The sequence below is a fragment of the Nesoenas mayeri genome, assembly GCF_963082525.1.
Source record: "Nesoenas mayeri genome assembly, chromosome: 11".
Lineage (NCBI taxonomy): Eukaryota > Metazoa > Chordata > Aves > Columbiformes > Columbidae > Nesoenas > Nesoenas mayeri.
In genome coordinates, this window is record NC_137563.1 from 19,428,990 (window position 1) to 19,449,685 (window position 20,696).

Genomic DNA, 20,696 nt, shown 5'->3' on the forward strand with positions numbered 1-20,696 from the left:
CAGAGCAAAGTCTTCCGTCCACAAGCTGTTCCTGCCGCCTCTATCCAAGCACGGCTCTATGGCCTCGACGCATCCCTTTATTTGAGCAACTGGGAGCGGCATCCTTTGTTATTGCTCTCTGCGCCCTTGGTCTGCTGTTCCATCTTACGCATACCTATTTTTATTCTTATTTCAGTCATTTCAACCTTAATACTCCTCTAATGAGGTTCTGTGATAAGTTGACTGCGAGGCTTGGGTCAGCTGCAGCTTGAGAAAAACCATCCGACTCTCACCTTCCCCTTACAGGAGAAAGGGAAGAAAAAACAGGAGGACAAGAAACCCCAGCAAAACCTGCAGGTACCACATGAGTCACTTGGGGTGTTTTTTTTGGCTTGGTTCCTACTAAGTTAACTATAGCCCCGCCCTCTTTTTCAGCCATTGGCTGCCCCGGCTCTTTTGTACAGGGAGCGATGCAGCTGTCAGGCTCACAAGCTCGGGATCCGTGCTCGCTGCAGAAATAGAAATGGGCAGGAGGTGGCCGGTGGCGCTGCTGGTGGCCCTGTGGCTGGGCCAGCTGGGCGCGGGGGCGGCGGGGCGCTCCAAGGTGAACCCCCGGATCATCGCGGCTCCCCAAGGTGAGTCCCGTCAGCCGCAACCTTGAGATGCGGCAGCGTCTGCAGCTGACACTGCGCCGTGCTTTTCCTACCCGTGACGTGTCTTTTGAAAAGAGTTGGTCTTTCTATTTACTTTTGGCTACCGTTCCAATGCCTGTGGCCTCAGGAAGGGGCTTCTGGCTTCCTCGATTGCTTAAGTGAATTTTTAGATCACTCTTCTTCTCTCAAGTCCTTTCCTTTGTATATTCTAACGAACATTTTCCTGCAATCTGGGTGTATTAAAGGCTGTCAAAAAGCCCTGAAACAGATACAATAACCATTTCCCCTAACTTGCAGGGAGGAATGCAGAAGTGTATTTGCATAATACAGCTATGTTCTTATTCATCTGATGTACTTAACCCTGTTAGTGGCAAGAGTTCTGTGAGTAAATATTTGCAGGGCATTTCTGTTCTCTGAGAAAATATATATTTCTGAAATGGCACGCAATGACTTAATAATCAGATCTTATCCTAGCAGCAACCGAACAAAGAAATGTTTTCAAGGACAAGCTTAGAGCACAGCCCAAGCTTCATGTGTTGAAAAGAGCAGGCTAATGTTTAATGACTTTATCATGTGTCTTCCAAGCTTTTTTGATTAATACCCTCCAGGGAGGCTTTAACAAAAGCCCCCATCACATCCCTGGCGGTTTTGCTGTTCGTCTGAGCTGGCGGGTTCAGCCGAGCCGCAGATCTCATGCTGCTCTGCAGTACAACAGCTCCTCTCTGTTCCCTGTTCGCCGGCAACTTCAGAGGACACCAATTTCCCCTGGTTTATTCTGCACCATCTGTTATTCTTCTGCCGTTATTTGTCATTCCCTTCTTCGGGGTGATGGCTGCCTGCGGGTGAAGGGCCGGGAGCGGAGGGAAGGGCGGTGGGTGCTCAGAGGTGTAACCTATGCCGGTGGCATAAAGGGGACAGACACCGTCAGGGAGGGCGGTGAAAGGTTTCTCCCAGTTCTGCATCATTTGTTTTATTCCCCCCAGAAAAGGGGACGCAAGCAGGGGAGAGGGCACGAAGCCTGAGACTGAACAGAGGATGGGGTCACGCGTGTCCCCTATGCTGCTTGGGGCATGAAGCAGGGAAAGTTGAATTTTCGGCATCTGGTGTGTTTGGAAATGCTTGTCCCCGAGTACAGATGTGCTGAGCGGGAAGAGAGGTCTTGGGTGGTTGTTCTACCTGTCCGCGTGGGCTGTACGTGCCATGGCCATGCAGCATGGTCCTGTGGCCTTTCCCTGCATCTGTGTCACAGGGTGGCTCTCCCAGCATTAAACACAGTGAGGATTTGTCACCAGAAGGCAATTAGTGGTAGGACATGTCCCTGCAAGGGGATCAGCTTGTGTTGATCTCTTTTTTGAGAGCTTAGCTGGGACACAGGCTGAGGGATTTCAGTTCAGGATATATCAGATGCAGCTGTGCAGCACACTCATTAAGCGTCATTCACATGTCCTGTTTCAAAGATCACATTTTGCTTGGTATAACCTTTGCCCATTAGGAAGTGGGTCTGTGAGTGAGGAGCCTCTGGAGGAGGGTGAAGAAATGGGACAGGGACAAAGGGGACATGATGGGAGCCCTCTCCAACTTCCCCACTGCTCCAGACACAGCGCCTTTAGGACAACCTGCAGCTCATATTTGTGTCCTCATAGAGAGGTTTGTCCCTTGCTGTGGGGTGATGGTGTTGCAGGGCTCGATTTGAATCTCGAGCAGGATGGAGAGAAGCAGCAACACGGGACGTTCGCGTGGGTGGTGGTGCTGGGGCTGCGTTTGCTGTGGTGCAGCGCTGGCCTCAGCCCCGGGCTCTGCGGGAGCTGGCAGCTCTTCACCTCATTAAATTTCCTACACGCCACAGCCCATCACTAGCTCCAGGTACAGCAGGATCAGCAAAGACACATAGAGATGTTCCAGCCTTGCGGGTGAGGGAAGAGATTCCTGGTGCTGGCTGTGTGCGTGGGATCCCTCCCCAGGCTGCAGTGCTGGGGGAGAGGAGGAAATCGGTGCTGGGTGAAACTACATCTCTCAGCCTTGCTCCTCTCACCAGACCCGGGGAGAGAGCCCTGACCTGTCTTGATGCATGGAGCTGCCTGGGTTTGAGTCATTTCCCAGTCCTGGGGACTTGGGGCAGTGGGTGGCTGGAGCACCGTGTTGTGCAGATCTGCTTTTTTATGAGTGCTCTATGCATCTAAAGCCAGCCCCGGGGCCTCAGCTACTGCTCTGCCTTTATTTTGCTTCCTCAATGCTGCAGTGCAGGAGGGGTAAGGAAAGGGCACGCTTTTCCTGAAGATCAGCCCCGTTTCAACACCTGCTTGGGAGCGTTTGGCACCGCAGGCAGGGTGACAGGTCCCCAGGGCCCTCCCAGCCAGCACAGGAGGCCAGTGCTTGGGTCCCGCTGGGTAAGCACTTATTTGAAAACAGTCTGACTCTGCAGGATTTCTTCCCCTTAGGGCAGGACTCAGAGCAAAGGGCTGAGGTCAGCTCCAGGCCACTGGTCATATCTAAAGTGCTGCAGATCCTTCTCACTGACAAGGACTTTGTCCCCCTTCCCCTTTGCAGCTGACCCAGGTTGGAGTCCCTTCTGGCTGTTACCTTTCCCAGCACCCTAACGAAGGCAGATGGGAAACTTGCCATTTATTTACAATCTCTTGAGGTTTGCAGAGTGGGAGTAAGTTCAGCCGTAGCAGCTGGGGCTGGTGTACAAGCAAGTGCTTCCACCTTGCACACTGTGTTCTTGCGTATCTTCCCTGTTATTTCTCTCCTCCCTCTGCCTCCGTGGATTTTTTTTTTCCTGACTAAACGCTGACCAGCTGGGCTTTGTTTTGAAAAGGTGCATTCACATCCCACACTGAGCTTTTGCTTGTCAGCACAGATATTGTGGTTACTCATGTTGATCCAGCAGCAGTGAGGGAGACCGCTGTGTCCCCAGCTCTCCGGGTGATGACATGGGCAGATCAACCCCCTCCGGATGGAGGATCCCAGCCTGGCTGTCTGCTGACCGGAATGTCACCGAGCATCCAGCGCTGCAAAGACAACACAGAGCCCGAGGGCTGGGTCAGGGTCCTGTAGCCTGGGGCCTTTGGCACGGAGCAGGAATCATTTTTAGCTACTGCCATGCCTTAGATTATCTTGTCCCTGTTTACTGGCACGTGGGTAGAGCCAAGACAAACTCAGGTTGCCTGCTGCATTCACACCTTGGCATAGGATGGGATCTGATAGTTTAATTATTCCCTTCTTTCTCATTAACAGATGAGGTTGGAAGCTGGAGGGGGACGGGTTCTGAGCTGCTGTGTAGCTCACAGGACATAAACAAGGTCCCACAGGGAGAAAGGAAGGTTATACTCTTGACCTTTGGCTGCCTCGTCTGGGTAAATTGGCTCTAGCCTGCCCCAGATCACAGGAGGGCACTGAAATGGCAGTTCCTGGAATTGTCCATACTGCAGGTAATAGCTCCTGGGCTTTGCCAAGCTCAGTTTTGTTTCCTTGCCCTGGGAAAACTGTGCCAGCAAGCACCTGAGTGCTGTAGGAGCAGTTCTAGGAGCTCTTTGTACCCACGGGTGCGACGGCACTGTATTCAGCTAGCAAAGGAGCTGAAGAGGCGAGGCTGGACTCATACTGATGGGGAATGGTGGCAAAATGAGAGATTGTAGTGTTAACACCAGCTTTTACTCCTCGGTGACAGTGGCACTTTGTAGGACAGTTTCACATCGAGCTCTCAGAGCATCATCATTTCCAGGAGAAAGCTTCTCGCTTTCCCAGCAATGCTATTTTCTGCAGGCGGCTCATTTTCACAGGGTGGGTGATGCTGGTATCATAAAATGTTGGTTGAAAAGAATATATATGTATTTTTTTTTGCTCTGCGCAGATTGAAAACAGAAAAACAAACCAAGCAAACCGAGCGAGTGAATCACAGCCACCTCCTGTTGCAAGAGCACGACACAAAAACAACAGGCATGGGCGAACTAATGGAAGTTGTGGCTGCTTGGGGCTGGGAAAGAGCCAGATTCCAATTGCTGACCTGCCGCCCAGCTCCGTGCCAGCCCTCAGGCTGAATCAGGGTCAGAATGACAGAAAATTGGCCTGGGAAGATTTTTCTGTAGCTCATGTAGTCCAGCTTGGTGCGTCAAAGCAGGATGAACTAAATCTAAACTTGAGTACAAGCTAAATAAGGAGTACAAGATGCTTTATAAAGAAGCTCGTGTCCAGAAAAAGGGCTGGAAGGTGAGCTGGAGGGAGGAAATTGCTTGTTTTGTAGCCAGCTCTCTCCTGTCGAGCTACATCCGATGGTGTGCGGCTATTCCTGGTCCCTCCCAGAATAGGACTCGTTCCTCCAGTGGGACACCCTTTGCTTTTCCATCCCAGCTACACCCAGTGTCTGACTGAGTCTGGTTTGACGCAGAAATACTATCAGTGCCACAGGAGGTAGATGTGGAAGCATTTCTACTAATTTCAGAGCAGTTGAAGTCCGGAGCAACAGGTTTTGTATAATAAACCTAATGTCGCCCTTAATGACAGCTCTGGATCTCTATAAATATCGAGACACCTGTTTGAACACTGTTGACTGGTGTCAGCATCGTCCTGCAGCGATGACTCCCCATCTAATTACCCACTTGGGTTTAATTTTTCTCCTTTATCACGCATGCCTGTGCTGGGAGGGAGAGGGCATCGCGATTTGAAGGAGCTGTAGGAGTTTCCTTGGGGAATGTGCAGCCAGTCTTGGCCAGACACCTGCCCTTGGGCCCTTCACAACAACTGTGGCTTTGCTCACATCTTGGATAAGTTTTGGAAAGTCTGAGCGTCTGGTTTCCAATGACTGTAACGCAGTGGTTTGGCTTTCCAAGTCTGAGTAACACTGCAGCCAAAGAGGGACGTGAGAAGGGTGGATAATGTGTTTTCCTGCAGGGGGGTTGGGGTCACACTGGGAGAAAGGGGGTGACAGGAAGGTCTATGTGGCCGTCCCTGCCACAAGCCCTGGCGTCCGCAGGGCTGAGACCTCACTGACATTCGTTACAGGGGTGGGAAGCCTGCAAACGGCATCCCAATCTAGTGCAGAAGTCCCCTTGCTGCATGCGTAATCTCATTTATTTTCTGGAGCGAATTGGAACTTCATCCTTGTGCTGGAGCCACAGATCTTTCTCCTCACCTTTAAACCTCTGCTGGATGCTCCAGGGGGGACTGCACATGTCCCCTGTCCCTGTGTCCCTCCCAGCAGGTCACCCAGAGGCTGGCAGGAGAGAACATTTGCCAGGGAATTGTTTCTCAGCAGCAGGGAGGGAGGAGGTGGCTGCCAATTAAGCTAAAAGGTAAAGCGGCTATTTTGCTGGTGGATGCTCATAGAGGTGCTCGGGGCGATTTTTAATCTGGAAAGCTTTTTAAGAGAAAATAGCCTTTGGAAATGGATCTTCTTTGTGGGAGGGGTAGCCGTGTACTCCAGATAGCAGCTCTCTGGCTAAAAGCATCCTTTTGTTGTTCCGCCGTTGTGCCTGTATAATAAAATACCATAATCACAGGCCAAAGTTCCCCAGCTTCCAGCAGGAACACGGCACAGCTCGGGACTGTCATTACAGAGACCGGCTTTTGGGAAGGAACAAAACCTGGTTCTAAATTTAGCGCCCACGAGCCGTAGGGTGCAGCTGGCAGCTCGGCTTTGGGGCTGCTGGGGAAAAATGTACCTGCTGGATGATAAACCTTGCACGTGAAATCAGACGCTCCGGACTCATCTTGCAATGGCACAGCCTTCCGTGCTGCAGAATTTTGGGTTTTGAGCGCGCAGGGGATATCAATGATGTGTTAGCATGCACAGAAAAAAACGCCATGCCTGTCATAATAGTCATTTTGCGTTTCAAAAGGAGAAACCTTGCTCTGGTTGGAGCCTTTGGAGGGTAAGCGGAGCCCTGCAGCGCTGCTCGATGGCAGAGGCTTTGAATTCAAGGCTTGTTCCTCCCCGGCTGCAGGTTCGGGGTCTCTTTTGTTGCTTGTTGAGTGGGCGTTTGGGACTGCTGCCAGCTCTGGCCCCAGCTTGGAGGCCCCTGGTGAAGGGAATATAGGTTGTAAAGCTCTCGGAAGAGCTTTTGAGCAGACATGCCCATGCCCAGCAGCTGCGTTACCAAACCGAGAGGGCTTTTTTTCCTCTCTTTCTTCCTGCCTTTGCTCACCTCTGTGCTGAATAGCGCTGCCAAGACGCTCCCAGCTTACTAGAAATAGCGTGGAAATTGTTAACGTGCCAGAATATTTGCCTTCTGTAGCGTAACTCTAAAAAAGCCCATTTGTGTGATTAGAGTGTTCTCTGAGAGCTTGAGCCTTTGTGCATCTGGATTGCACGCGGGCTGAGAGCTTTTGTGGGATGTATCCCTGATAACGTGGGCTGAATTGTTTTTTGCTGTTGATGGTCGGGATCTCTCGAGGGCGGCAGAAAGCGGCCGGCCGGGCACCCTGTGATTGCAGGGTCTGCAGGAACATTCGGGGAAGGAGCCAAAGAAAAAGGCAAGCGGTGGCTTATGGTGACAACCGGGAACATGGCTTAGCCAAGGGTGGAAAAGTCCCGCTGCGGAGAGGAGGTGGATGTTGGTGATGGATCCGTGGCCTTGCTCCTTCCTTTGGAAGGATGCTCAGAGGGGTGGGAAGCAGTTGGGGAAGGGATTTGAGAAAAGATAAGCGTGACTTTTCCTGTCAGATGATTAAACGCTGCTTGCCTCCAAACCGTTCTAGGGGGAGTGAGACAGGCTGAGAAATACCAAATAAGTTAAACCCGCCGCTCTGACTTGCTGCGAAGTTAAAATGAGAAAGAGGAGTGAAATGTGAAGGCAGTCAGGGCTGGGTTTGAGTAATGTGGGCTTCCCAGCCGCCTAGTTCCCCACCATGCTGTCACACCTCTTGCTTCTGGCTTTCCCGCATTGCAGGGGCCCCTTAGCCAGGGTCCAGGGCCACAAGTCCCCCTGGTCCTCACCAACCTCTTGTGGGTCACCTGTACTGCCCAACGCTGATTCTCCAGGTGAGAGATGGTCAGAGATGGAGAAGAAAAAGAACGGCTGTGCTGCTTTCGGGAACCTGCCCGCAATGTTTCCTACAGGATGGAGGGGATGTGAGAATTACAGTCAGAGCTTTTACCTGCCCTGGGCTGATGAGAAAGTGCTTTGTGTTCACTGAGAAACTGTTTTACTTGCTCTGGCCTTTCACATGCTCTTGGGTGGCATCCGTAGGAGTGTTTGGCTGGTACAAAGGCAGCAGCTCTGAGCCCGGTGTTCCTGTCCCATCTGGGCAGTGCCCAGACCCCGCTCTTGGGCTGTCCCCATCGCAGGGGGCTGTGTGGTCCCTACGAGATCACAGAGGGCTCTAAGGAGCAGGAAACACGTGTGTCTATGTCTGGTCCCACTTCAGCAAGAGACATTTTTAGCACTCTTTTTCTGCTTGCCCAGTTTCCGCTGACTAATGCTGCAGATTAGTTTTGGGGGGGACCCTGCAAGCATCCTGCACAGATAAGGGGAGAGAGGGGAGACCGGGAGGGGAAGGCAGGTGGCACAAATGCCGTCCGAGAGGTGCCAGGCACTGGGCTGATGGGCACCATGCTCCCAGTCCTACTCAGATGAATAGGTAGGGGACAGGGAGGGAGTGAAAGGGGGACAGGGACAATATTTAGCTCTGGAGGAAGCTCTGAGAGGTCCAGGTTAGACACCTGTAGGCAATGGGGCTGTATTGGTTCTGCTCTCTTTATTTTGCTTGCTTTGCGAAGTGGCTGATGTTGGAGCAGAGGTTGAACTGAGGCAGCGTGGGGCTTCCCCGTACGCAGTGACGTTCCCCGAGGGATCCTGCAGCCTTTCCATGCCTCTGCTAAACCCTTTGGCAGCGTGCTGGTGCTGTACATCAGGGAAAGGAGAGGACAGGGGGCTAGGTTTTGTTGTGAGCAATGAGAAGGAAGCGGTTTCCCATACCGATTGCTTTGCCCCTTTCTCAGAAATCTCTCCCACAAAAGCATATCGTTTTCTGCAAGGCATCTTGGCTGGTGGCGTGTTGGAGACCTTGCAATTCACAGTCACGCAGTGGCGAGTCAGAGCGAAACCCCCAAAATGTCCCTGTTGGGTCGTCTCATCTAGAGACAAATTGTTCCTATTAAGAAAACCCCATTGCTGCAGGATCTGCCGGATCCCAGGAGCCTGTCAGACGTTTCGAGGTGTCCATCCCCAGGGAAGGGCGCAGCTGATGGGCGCACAGGGCTCTGGGAGCACCTCCCCCGGCCCGACTGCGGTTTCTCTGTGTGTCATATCACTCCCTTTGGGCAAAGTCACGGGGGGATGAAAACCTATCTCCCTGGAGCCATACTTCCTCCTTGCAAAATGTCTCAGCTCAGGAATTTATAGATCATCTAAAAAAAAAGAGAGAACGCAGCTTGGCTTCTTGCCGGCATCCGTGGTGGAGCCGGGGAGGCAGACGTTCGTGGATGGGAGCAGGTTGCTGCAGTCCGGCCCTTCTCCCAGAGATGGAGGGGACCCGTGGCAGCCCAGTGGGGTGTCCCCATCCCTCTGGGGTGTGTGCTGTGACCCCCCCACGCTCCCCTTGGAGGGGCTGGCCAAGCAGGTAGGAAATCCAAGGATATGTCTCACTTGGGCGAATAGTGAAACTGGAACCGCATTGCAGAGTGATGTCAGAGCTGGGAGTGGGTGTCCTGACCCCAAAGCGGGTCCTGAATCACATTCCCGGTCCTTAAAGGAAAACAGTCTGTCTGCACTGGGCTGTTTGTCATGCATCCTGTGTGCGCTGGGGATGGATGTCACCGAGTTCAAAGAAGCTCTGGCGTTCCCAAAAGCAGGTGCTGTGCCTGGAGCACAGTCAGCCCTGACTCATGCTGCATTGCCAGGGGTTGAGGTGACCGGCGCAGGTGTAGGGGACAAGAGGTGTGGGACATCCCTGCATTGTTGGGCTGTGAGTCAGCATCGAGCAGGCAGCTTTTCCTTCTGTTGTCAGAGCCCATCCCAGGCCAATTGCCGTTATCAAGGTTGTAATCCATCCGGTCTGTTCAAAAAGGAAGGAAGAAATAAAACCTGGGAAATGAGAAATTGTTTAGAAAAGGAGGGAACCAGGAAAGGATCCAGCTGGTGCTGTGATTTGGGCAGGAGCGCACGTGCTGTCAGACCCACCGGCAGCGGAGCAGGTGGCGGTGTCATCGGAGTCCTGCGCTGTGACGGTGACGCCTGACAATGTTATAACGTGTTATAGTGAGAAGAGTCCCCAGGGCTGCTGAGGGCATTGCCTGGGCATCGGGGAGCTTGAGACTTGGCTCTGAGCTTCAGCCCTGCACCGGTTTAAACCCCGTTTTAGCACTTAGTGATGCTGGCAGGTGGCCCAGCCCTGTGTCCCCTCCTATGGCAGCCGCAGGAGGGTTTGGGAGAGCACACGTAGCTTAGCTAAAGGAATTTCCCCTGCTAAGGGTGGCAGGTAAATCCCATATTCTGCCTGCTTTTCCCTCTTCGTATTCCAGGGGGGTCCCGCTAATCAAGGATCTTCCCCTTGTCTGCATTCATACCTCTGCAAGAAGCAGCAGGTTCTTATCTCACCCTCCTTCCATTTTTATTTTACCTAAGCTTTATTTCAGCTCCTTATTTTAAAATTCTGCCACTAGAGCAGATTTGAACCATCACCCACATTTCGGGGGACTCAATCCTCCCCCAGCACCAGGAAACCGTGGATTTGCAAAGGCTGGTTTGGTGCTGGGAGCCGTGCGAAGCCGGTGACTAAGCCGAGCGTCTGGGTTGCCGGAACCGTCTGCCAGCCCGGGGTGCGGAGGGAAGCGGGATCATCGCTTAGTCAGCCCTCCAGCCGGGATCAGAGCCGGGCTGTCGAGTTTGCCTGTGAGGAGACTGCGCACCCACGTTAGCAATCTGTTCTGCACAAAGCTCTGGGGTGTGCTGGGGAGGGCCAGGCTCTTGGTGCCCTTCTGAAGGGAGCCAGAGAGCCCTTCAGCATGGTGTTAAAGCTGGGTTTGCCCAAGCTGCGCCTTGGGAAACCAACCTGTTTCACCTTAAGCCTTGATCAGCTGGGAAATGGGATTGCTCGGTCTGCTTTCTGTGTTTGGGATGGGCCTCTCTGCCCTCATCCAGAGCATCTCTCTCTCCCTCCTCGTCCATGACCTCACCCCGCAGGCATCCTTCCGAGCTGCGCCGCGCTCCCTCCTGCTCCCTCCTTTAATATTATTCTTCTTCAATCTGGTGTCGCGCTCCCCATCTCGCCTGCGAGGCACAAAGCCGCTCTTTCTCCCATTCAGTTCTCCGGACCCGGGGTTAGCATTTCAATGGACAATCGTGCCATTGATTTAGGCTCTGGCGGTCGCGTTGGCAGTAAATGCCAGCCCAAGGGATTCTGGAAAGGAGCCCCGTATCCTCTGAAGCTCCAGAGGGTGGTGGCAGGGTCGTGCCTTCCCCCTTGCAGGGGGTTAAACTCTTCTTTGCAGTGTCAAAAGCAGCCTTGGGCTTGCTAGGAGAGGCTTGTCCCCTCCTCTGGGGACACTGAGGGCCATTAGATGCCCTCTGCATCATCATCCTCAGCTCTTGAAGCCGTTTCTGGACCCCAGCAACTGCTCACGGATAACACCTTTAAAAGATTTGCTTCCAGATTGAGTTAAATCAGTGCTGGAGCTGCAAAACCCACTTCTGGGCCCTGGCTAGCAGAGCTGTTTACTCTCAGCTCAGTGATTCAGTGCAGTCCCCGGGGAGCTGTAGGATAAATAATACGTTGGCGCCAACCAAATTATTGTTTTGGGCTTGTTTGTTTGCGGCTGTTTGGAGAGAAGTGTGTCCTTACAGGTTGGCACAGCTCTCAGAGCGGAGATTAAAAAAGAGGCAGCATCACAAAAGAGCCTGGAAACAAAACCAAAGGTAATAGGAACACGTAGGGCTGAGGTGTGTGAAAGGCTGAGGAGGAGGCAGAGGAGCCGGGAATGGCTGCAGGTGGATATTTTCTTGGATTCAGCAGCAAATTTAGGAGCTGGGCTGGGGGTGTGACCAGTATGGTGAAGTGGAGAAAAAAACCTACAAAGCCAGCAGGCATTTGGTAGCCCCAGTGACCTCTAATAAGCCTTTTTTCTTCATTTGGGGCTCTGCGGAGCCTCGGTGGGACTCTTGCGCAGTGTGCTAGGGGGCAGAGATTGTCCTTTGCCTGTCCTGCCAAGTGTCCCTATAAATAGAGTGGGCCACGTGCCACTGATTAATTGCCTGTCTGTGCGGGCAGCCGCAGCCTTTGTCTGTGCGCTGGGAGCGGCGGCACTTGCCAGGAGAGAGGCCCCGTCTTCTTGGGAAAAGAGAATGAAAACAGAGCGCTGAGCAAAAGTCACTCCTGATCGGGAACTTTTCCCCCTTGGAGGAGCGATTCCTCTCGTGTCATTGCTGCAAACTATGCTAGGGTGTCTTGAAGGGTGTGTTATGACCTGCCGTGGAGCTGGGACCCACCACAGCTGCTCAACGCTGCCCAGATGTGGCTGCAGCATCCCAGAGAGGGACATGGGACAAAGGGACCCCATGGAGGGCCAGCAAAGTTCCCAGGGGAGGAGGTGCAGGGCTGGCCTGCCACACCTGAGCTGGCGATGCAGAGGGGAATGGAGGGTGTTTGTAGGAAAGAGAAGCTGGAAAAGGCAGAAGGTGAAAGAGGAAGGAAATTGGGGAGGACAGGCAGCTCTTCCTCCCAGCTGGAAAACTTCCCGTCTGCAACAACCGGTTGTGACACAGGTCCAAGGTCTTGCAGCTCGTTTCTGGGTCACATCTGGGGCGTGAGGCACCTTCCCCTGGCACACATGGACTCTGGCCTGGGGGCTCCAAAACCTTCCCGTGTCCGGAGAGGGGAGGGAGCCCTTCGTCTCCAAGCAGGAGGCATTCAGCCATCTGAGCAGGTGGGATGGCAGCTGCAGAGCTCATTCGAGCTTCTGCAAGAGCTCCTGCAGCAAAGTTTCCCCTCCTCCTCCTCGTCCTCCATCACCAGCCCTGCAGGTGCTAGGTAGGGCCACTCAAATGTGCAGCTCTGCTGTGCCCCGGGGCCGAGGTGACAATAGCTCGTGTCCCTGCCAGCTGTCCCCAGGGGCTTCCAGCCACACACCTCTGTTTTTCTCTTTGCTTGCACTGAGGACGTGGAAAGGGGGCAGATCAGGCTGAGCTGGCTGCAGGTGCTTTCTGCAATTAGCTGCGGTTCCCCTGACGAGTGTCTCCTCTGTGCTGTTCCTAGGTGTGAAAGAATATGTGTTTCCCAGGAGCGAGAAGTACCCTGTGTTCTATCATCAGGAAAACAGCTCAGCCATCTACATCGGGGGAGAGGGCAAGCTTTATTACCACGACTTTGCAACTGATGAGAACTACACGGTAAGGATGCTCTATGAATACGTTTGGCCCCTCTAAGAAAGTGTCCAGCATCCATCTTGCAGCCCAAATGCTCAATATGTTGCTCAGCATCTTTGCCAGCAGCGAAGTCAGGTCTGGTCTCTGCCCAGCCTGCCCCATCAATCCGGGAAGCCACAACATCAATATGATGAATGGCTGCAGCACGCATTAGTTGGCTTTTAGAGGGAAGGGACTAAAGCATATCTCTTTCTCTTTTCTTCCAGGAAGACTTCCCAGTGAAAAATGAAGGACAGTGCATGATGCCTGGGAGTTCGGTAGGTTCTGCCTGTGGTCGAACAGAATTTGGACCAGCTGGATGTGTGAGGGTTGAAGGACTTGGGTTGAAGGACTGCTGGGGAAGGAGCTGGGTGTGCTTCTCGTGCTCTCTCTGGGCGACACCTCCTGTGCCTGTGGAGCAGGAGGTTAGATGAGATAATACCACTTTCCTCCTCTGGTTTTAAGACCCAGGAAAAAGCGAAGAAGCCATATCGCAGTGGGCTTGGAGCTGCAGGGCTGCTCTGCTCTTCACAGTTGCTCACACTCCCCTTCCTTTTCTTGCAGGAGGACAATAAAAATTACCTCACGTTAGTGGAAAAGTACGGAGACGGGATGTTAGTGTGTGGGACTGGCGCCTGCGCTCCCACCTGCTGGAACTTGGTATGTTAGGGCCACCTGTGGCACCTCTTGCTGTTTTGTACTCTCTCTGTCTGTAAAATGGTACCTTGATCCCTCCTCCTCCTCAGGAGGCTCTGAAATGCCTTTTCTGTCCTTGCCCAGACACAGAGGAGGGAGAGCACCGCATGGGATGGGAGAGGCATTGCTCCTTTCACCCCCGACTCGAATACTCTTGTTGTTGTTGATGGTAAGTCTGTCTTCTCACGTATTTTTAGTCATTGTGCTGTGCAGGAAGGCTGAGCTCTCCATGACAAAAAGTGGTGCCTTGAGGCCGTTCCAAGGGCTTTGCATAGTTGGTGATTTGCCTTAGTGCGTCTTGCTTTTTCTTCATCAAAATGCACGTTGTTCTAGGACATAGTTTGGCACAAGGTGGTTTATTCCTGTCCAGGCCATAAGGGTTGAGTTTCTGTGTGGGAGGGTAGAATGTGATGGAAATAGCAGGAGGTTCTGCAGTAACTCTGCTGCTCTGAACCTGGCGGAGGGGGAAATAGGGATCCCTCCCAGAGACAGAGCAAGAATTTATCCCTTCCACTCCTTAAGAAAACAGGATTTGGTGAGTTCTGCCAGGCCTGCTCAGTCCTAGGCAGTGAGGATTTGGTTTCTTGACCAGTATCCACCATCTCTGTGAGTCTATGTGCCCAGAGACATCTTGGTTCTTGTGTTTTCATCTCACAAACCCTTCTGCCTGCTCTGGAAACAGCCCGCTGCAAATGAGCCTTCCTGTGCCGCAGGTCATGACATCTACTCCACCATCAAGAAGAGCCAGCAGAACGGCAAGATACCCCGTTTCCGACGAGTGAGAGGGGGCGGAGAGCTCTACACAAGCGACACGGTGATGCAGAGTGAGTAAGGGGAAGGTCCTGAGACCTGGGACCCACCAGGTTGATAAATTGGACTCTTTGTCCATCCACAGCTGTGGGCTGTGCTGAGTACATCCTCTCTGCCCAGCTGGGGTGTAGCTGCAGAGCTTCTTGCTTGGGTTCGGGCACCCCTAGAGCAATGCTGCTGAGGAGGGACCCAACTCCCTCCTCGCTGCCAGCTGGGGGGATTTTACCTCTTTGCTTCTGGAACAAAACAACTGACAGGCGAGTTCCTCTTGCTGAGGGTGAGGAGATGGGGAAATTGAGAGAAATGGGTGGCAAGTCCCCCTGTCAGATGCTGGAAGGAAATACGGTTGTGTAAAAGGTGCCCATCAGCTGCCCTGCGGCTGTGGAAACGGGAAGGACAACTTCCACTCCGGGCAGTGACTCTTCAAATCCCCAGTCGGGCTGAGACCCTGAGGGAGGAAAATTTAGGGCTGTGCATGGAACAGAAAGGACCTTCCTCAATCACCGTGGGCTTATTATTACATTATCCTATTGCCTTCCTCCACGACACTGGGGAATGGGAGATTGTTGAACCCCTGGCCAAAGACAAAATCAAATCGCAATGACACCAGGGCGAAACAGGACTTGTTCACGCAGAGCAGCAGAGTTGGGGCAACCAAGATACGAGCAAACAAACCCAATGGTCCCAGCACCGTGAGGCTGATCCCACACTTAGCCAGAACTCCCTGCTGTGCGGATGCTGACTAACAATGCTCAGAGGGACCCTGCGCTGCTGGGGATGCCCTTTGTGGCAGTGCTGTATTAATAGGCAGAACATCACTGGGTTTTCCACAGCAAACACAAACAGCACAGCTTGTTCTCATCACGGAAACCTCCCTGTGTGATTATAACTCCCCTGCGCAAGGAGAGAGGAGGAGTTTCTTTTGTGAAGCAGCCGAGGTTTCCCCAGGCTCTGGGGACTTGGTCTTCCATGCGAGGGGTTTGGGTGGGAGGCGGAGGAAGGGGAATGCGTGAGGAAGGTGGTGGGTGAAGAGCGATTGTTGGTGCAATGCATCAGGTGTAGAGGATGGACTTGGGACCTGCTCTTTGTCTGCAGCGCAGACGGTGTTTGCATTTATTTCCTCATCTTGGTTGAGGGCAAGTGGTTTGATCCCCACGGGTGGCTTTTCAGATGAAACCTGCGTGTTCAGGCCAAGGTTTTTCTGACGCCTCGCTTCCCTTTTCAGATCCTCAGTTTGTCAAAGCCACCACATTAAGGCATGAGGAGCCTCACCAGGACAAGATTTACTACTTCTTTCGTGAAGACAACCCAGACAAGAGTCCTGAGGCCCCCAGAAACATCTCCCGAGTGGCCCAGCTGTGTAAGGTACCGCCGGAACTGTGTATGGTGGGGCGGCAAGAGTGTCATGAGGGTGGCAAATGGATGTGCCAGTTCACCTGGTGTTATAGGCACATGATTTGGCCTCTGTGGCTCAATTCATTCCTCTGCCGCAGAGTTTGTGTCACGTAAGGCCATGTTCCCATCCTCTGGCTCCCATCTTGCCTCAACTATACCTCCAGAGCATCCCCCAATTAGCCATCCAAGATGCTGGATGGAGCAGGACCTTGTGTTTTTCCCTCCCAAACCCTGACTCCCCGCTTTCCCTCTCTCTCAGGAAGACAAAGGTGGAACCAGTTCGCTCTCTGCCTCCAAGTGGACCACCTTCCTCAAGGCCACCTTGATTTGTGTCGACCCAGTCACCAAGGGTAACTTCAACTGGTTGCAAGACGTCGTCTTTGTCCCTGCCAGTAACTGGCGACACTCCAAAGTCTATGGGCTCTTCACAAACACCTGGTGAGGGGCTTGACAAAATGGGAATGTCCTGTCCTATGGGCCAAATCCTTCCTTTCAGCCCTCTTGTTGCTCTGGTGAGCATGTGGGTGGAAAACAGCCAGAATGGACATGTTGGTGAAGTTGCGATGCACACAGCTGTTGGGCCAATAGCCAACATCTCCCTGACCCTCTCTTCCTCTCGTCATCTGCAGGGGAAGCTCTGCCGTCTGCGTCTATTCCTTTGGGGACATCGACACCGTGTTCCGGACATCCAAACTCAAAGGCTATAATGGTCCCAACCCAGAGATCAAGCCTGGGCAGGTGAGTTGAGTGACAAAAAATGCTCATATGCTGTGGTGAAGCTTCCTGAGGCCAGGAAAGCTGGTCCCTGCTCTGTCACTGAGTCACTGGGAAGGCAAGGGGACTGTCCCTCCCTGAGCAGCCAGTGGGGGCACTGACTCCGCCGGTGGCTTCTGTCCTGTCTTGCTGCAGTGTGTCTCCTCCGGCCAGCACACCCCGAGCGAGACCTTCAAGATAGCCGACAGCCACCCGGAGGTGGAGGAGCGCGTGGAGCCCCTCTCCCCCACCAAGAGCCCTCTGTTCCACAACAAGCACCGCTACCAGAAGATTGGGGTGCACGAGGTCTCTGCAGCTGACGGACACCGCTACAACGTGCTTTATCTCGCTACAGGTACTGAAAACCATTCCCTTGGGACTTGCCCACAGTTTGCTTTCCCCTCGAGGGCAGGGAACGGCAGGGAAGCAGCTGAGACCTGCAGCGCAGAGCGAAGCGAGGGGCCGTGTTCCCAGCTCAGCATATGTTTGTCAAGCAGGAAAGAACTGCCAAGTCCCAAATACATCCAATTTCACTGTGTAGGCAAAGACAGGCTGAAAGCAGAACCCCATAATGCGGGATTTACCCCTTTAGACTGCTTCAGCCTGTGGTAGGTCTCAGGCCAAGCATTTTTAGGGCCAGGGAGGAGTAGCACAGCTCTCCCCAGGTGCAGCTTTACATTATTGAGCAGAAATCCTTTGCAAAGCGACCCGCTCTGTCATCTCCTGTCTGTGCTTGCTCTGGCTGTCCAGGTTGTCTGCCTGTCCCTGGTTGCTCCCGACAGCCATGCTCGTCCCTTTGTCTGCACTGTGCTGGGATTTCTTCACAGGCACTTGTGGAGGAACTTCCCGAGGGCTTCATGTTTCCTAATCTGTGATTTATAAAAACACAGCCGGCTCTCGGTAGGTGGCCTGGGTTGGATTAGGGCCCAGGCACGCTCAGAGTGTTTTTATCTTGCCAAAAGCCATAGTTGAAATGCAGGTAACGCCTTGCCCACCCTGGCTGAGGCAAGAGCTGGCACCTGGGGGGTCCCCATCCCTCTCTGACGTGGGGTCATGTCTGTCACTTCCCCCTGCTTGACGGTGGAGAATGGAGCAAATATTTGGGAGGGAGAAACTATGCAGTCTTAAAAGAGGATAAACTGAGGATTCCTGAGCTCTGTTCCCTCAGGATGTTTTTCTACCCCTCCACCAAACTGACTCATTTTTTTAAACCACCAGTTTGGAGGCATTTAGCTGGGGAGTCAGTTTAATTAGGAAAACTGAAAGGCAAAAAGCACAAGTTCCAGCCTCAGGCGAGTGGTGAGACGAGGCTCACGCAAGAACAGGCCGGTGATCAAAGCAGAGCGGAGCTGGAGAGCGGTTGGGTTTTTCTTGCTAGGGTTGGTTTTTCTTGCTGGGGTTGGTTTTTCTTGCTGGGGCCAGCCAGGTCCTAAAGGGCAGTGAGAAATTGGTTCCTCGTGACTCTCGGCTGGGAGGATAAGGCTCTGCTGTGGGGAAACACAGCTTGTCTGGAGAATGATTTCTTAACAGAGCAAGCAGGCTCTTTCTGACAAAGGTCCTGTCTTCTCTGGGGGCCTGGTTTCAGGAATCCAGTCAAGCGTGGCCCTGCGGAGCTGGTTCTGCCTCACCTTTCTGCTCTCAGCATGCTTCATCAGGGCTCTCCTCTCTTTCTTTCTAGACAAAGGATCCATCCACAAGATTGTGGAGCTGCCCGATGGGGTGCAGAACATCATGGAGCTCCAGGTCTTCCCAAAGAAGGACCCCATCCAGTCCATGATCCTGGACCACAAGAGGGTGAGTCTCTGCTTGCTTCAGGAGAGGCAGGGATGGATGGTTTAATGACCACCAGCAAGGTGGCACTGGGACACCGTGCCGAGACGATCAGCCCCTCTGCTTTCCTCCCGCAGGCGAAGCTGTACGTCGGCTCGACGAAGAAAGTGGTGGAGATTCCCATGGACATGTGCAGGGTGTATCGCAACAACTGTGAGAGCTGCCTGCTGGCCCGGGACCCGTACTGCGGGTGGCTCAACGGGACCTGCCAGTCCGTTTATCTCAACCGGTATGTGACACTGTTTCTCCGCCACCTCAACTTCTCGCTGTCACATGACAAACACCCGTACCCTTGGGATTTCCCTTCCTGCCCAAGGCTGCACATGATTTTGAGGCCATCTTCCCATCAGATGTTTTGTCCCCGAAAACTGAACCTCTGTGTGGAGAGAGGTCGTTGGGTTTCGAACAGCCGACCCCTCTTGTGCTGTTAGAAACGTGCGTAGCTCTGCTGGCTGTGATGCTTTATTGTGCTGGCTCTCACGTTTGTCATCCACCAACCTCCTAAGTGGGGTTCTGGGGTGTGTTTTTTCCATAGTAGGTGTTTTGAACTTACTTTCTTACCTGGTCTGATGCATCTTGTATAGGTGCTTCCTTCCCTACCTCTGGAAAGCCGCTTCTCTGATGTTAGAGCTTTGCTAACGCTTGTTCCCCTCTGCCAGGGAGGTGTATCAGAACCTGAACCTGGACCTGTGGCGAGGAAAGTGCCAAAAAGGGGATATTAAGGAAGGTACGTAAAGGTTTTTTCAGCTGCAGGCCGCTGCGTATCCGGGGGAGGTTTGGGACTGGGTGGTGGATTCCCAGGTCTTTGTACGAGTTGTGGAAGGTGTTGCAACTAATGCTGGGGAACTGTGAATGACCACATTGGGACTTCTAATGTGACCAGGACACCAAGCAAGTCTCAGCTTGGAGTTAATCACTAATAATGTATTTCTGAGCTGGGTGAGGGGGATTAAGCTCCGTGGTTGCTGATGTCCTGGGAGAAGAGTCCTATGGACTTCACCAGGCATGAGTCAGGTCTTGCTGTTGTCATTAAGTGACTGTGTAACATGTCTCTATCGACCCAACTGTCCTTCTCTCCAGACTTGTGGGAGAACTTGTGGTTCCTGGAGATGCCACTCTCATCCCCTCCTTCTCAATCTCTCCTAGCAGATGACTACCAGAACATCACAGTCGTCCCTTTCTCCCGCTACTACCTCAACTGTCCCATCGAGTCCCACTACGCCACGTACAACTGGTACCACAACAACAGCCTTATCAAGACCTGCAACACCACCCACCCGCAGCAGGACTGCTTGCACTTCATCCAGAACGTCAGCCACCTTCACTACGGCCACTACATCTGCATCTCGGAGGAGGACGGCTTCAGGCAGGCCCTGGTGAAGGAGCGCCTGGTCAACCAGCTCAGGTTCATGTCCCAGAAGGGCCAAGCCACCATGACGTTTGGCTCTTGGCTGCAGCTGCTTCTGATGGTGATGTTGGTGGAACTCTTCCACTGAATGCACCAGGACTTGGGTTCCCCCCATTCTGGCTGCCGCTGCTGCTCTTCCTGCACTTGCTGTCCGCTCCTGAGGCGAGACCCTCGTTCTTTTAGTCCTTGGACATTAATTAGTGACTGTCCCCAAAGGGGGGTCCTGGGCAGCAACCCCTCCATCTTTGGCCTTGGTGGAAGGATCGTGGCGAGGAAGAAGAGACTGCAGGGCCAGACGGAGCCGTGTTTGGGGACAGGGAGGGAAGGGGAACCCGAACACGTGTGGGGACATTCACAGCACCCAGCAGTGTGAAGAGTTCTCCTATTGATGTGCATGCACTGATCCTCAGGGCACCGGGACTCCTCACCTCAGGAACGTGCATGTGATGAGGAGGAGGAGCCAGCCCTCGGCCTCGTGAACTGCGTGATCTGCGCTTCGCTCCGAGCGGGGACTGATGCCTCTGAGTTTTTATGGACTAATGTCTTGTTTGGGTTGGCAAGCAACTGGGACACTCCCAGTGTCACATGTGAGTCCCCTTCTGGGCTGGAGAATTTGGCTCTGGAAGGTTTTTAGGGTTTGGTTCATGTTTTGTTTTGGTTTTGTGGGGTTTTGTTTCAGCTGGCTTTGACATGGGAGGGAGATCAGGAACCTGCAAGGTGAGGGCAGGCACAAAGTTAGCGTGGAAAAGCCTTGGAGGATGACTAGATTTGGGGTGTGGGGAAGGACAGACGGAAGGGGATGAGAAGGAAAGGTGAAAGCTGAGCCCAAACCAA

General features: G+C 53.2%; 1 protein-coding gene across 2 annotated transcripts; it reads left to right on the forward strand.

Annotated features, from left to right (window-relative positions):
• The first annotated feature begins 209 nt into the window (after positions 1-209).
• SEMA7A (semaphorin 7A (JohnMiltonHagen blood group)) lies at positions 210-20,130 on the forward strand. 2 transcript variants are annotated; one of them, XM_080351075.1, is made up of 15 exons: positions 210-336; positions 415-614; positions 12,822-12,955; positions 13,198-13,248; positions 13,535-13,630; positions 13,751-13,835; positions 14,380-14,490; positions 15,702-15,841; positions 16,131-16,309; positions 16,501-16,609; positions 16,781-16,979; positions 18,303-18,418; positions 18,532-18,683; positions 19,114-19,181; positions 19,604-20,130. In XM_080351075.1, exons 2-15 carry the CDS (start codon positions 503-505, stop codon positions 19,948-19,950), a joined length of 1,899 nt encoding a protein of 632 aa, XP_080207201.1. In that variant the 5' UTR covers positions 210-336; positions 415-502; the 3' UTR covers positions 19,951-20,130. The 2 variants fall into 2 exon arrangements, with proteins under 2 accessions (XP_080207201.1, XP_080207202.1); XM_080351076.1 differs by lacking the exons at positions 210-336; positions 415-614 and having other exon boundaries at positions 12,880-12,955; positions 13,202-13,248.
• The last annotated feature ends 566 nt before the right edge of the window (positions 20,131-20,696 follow it).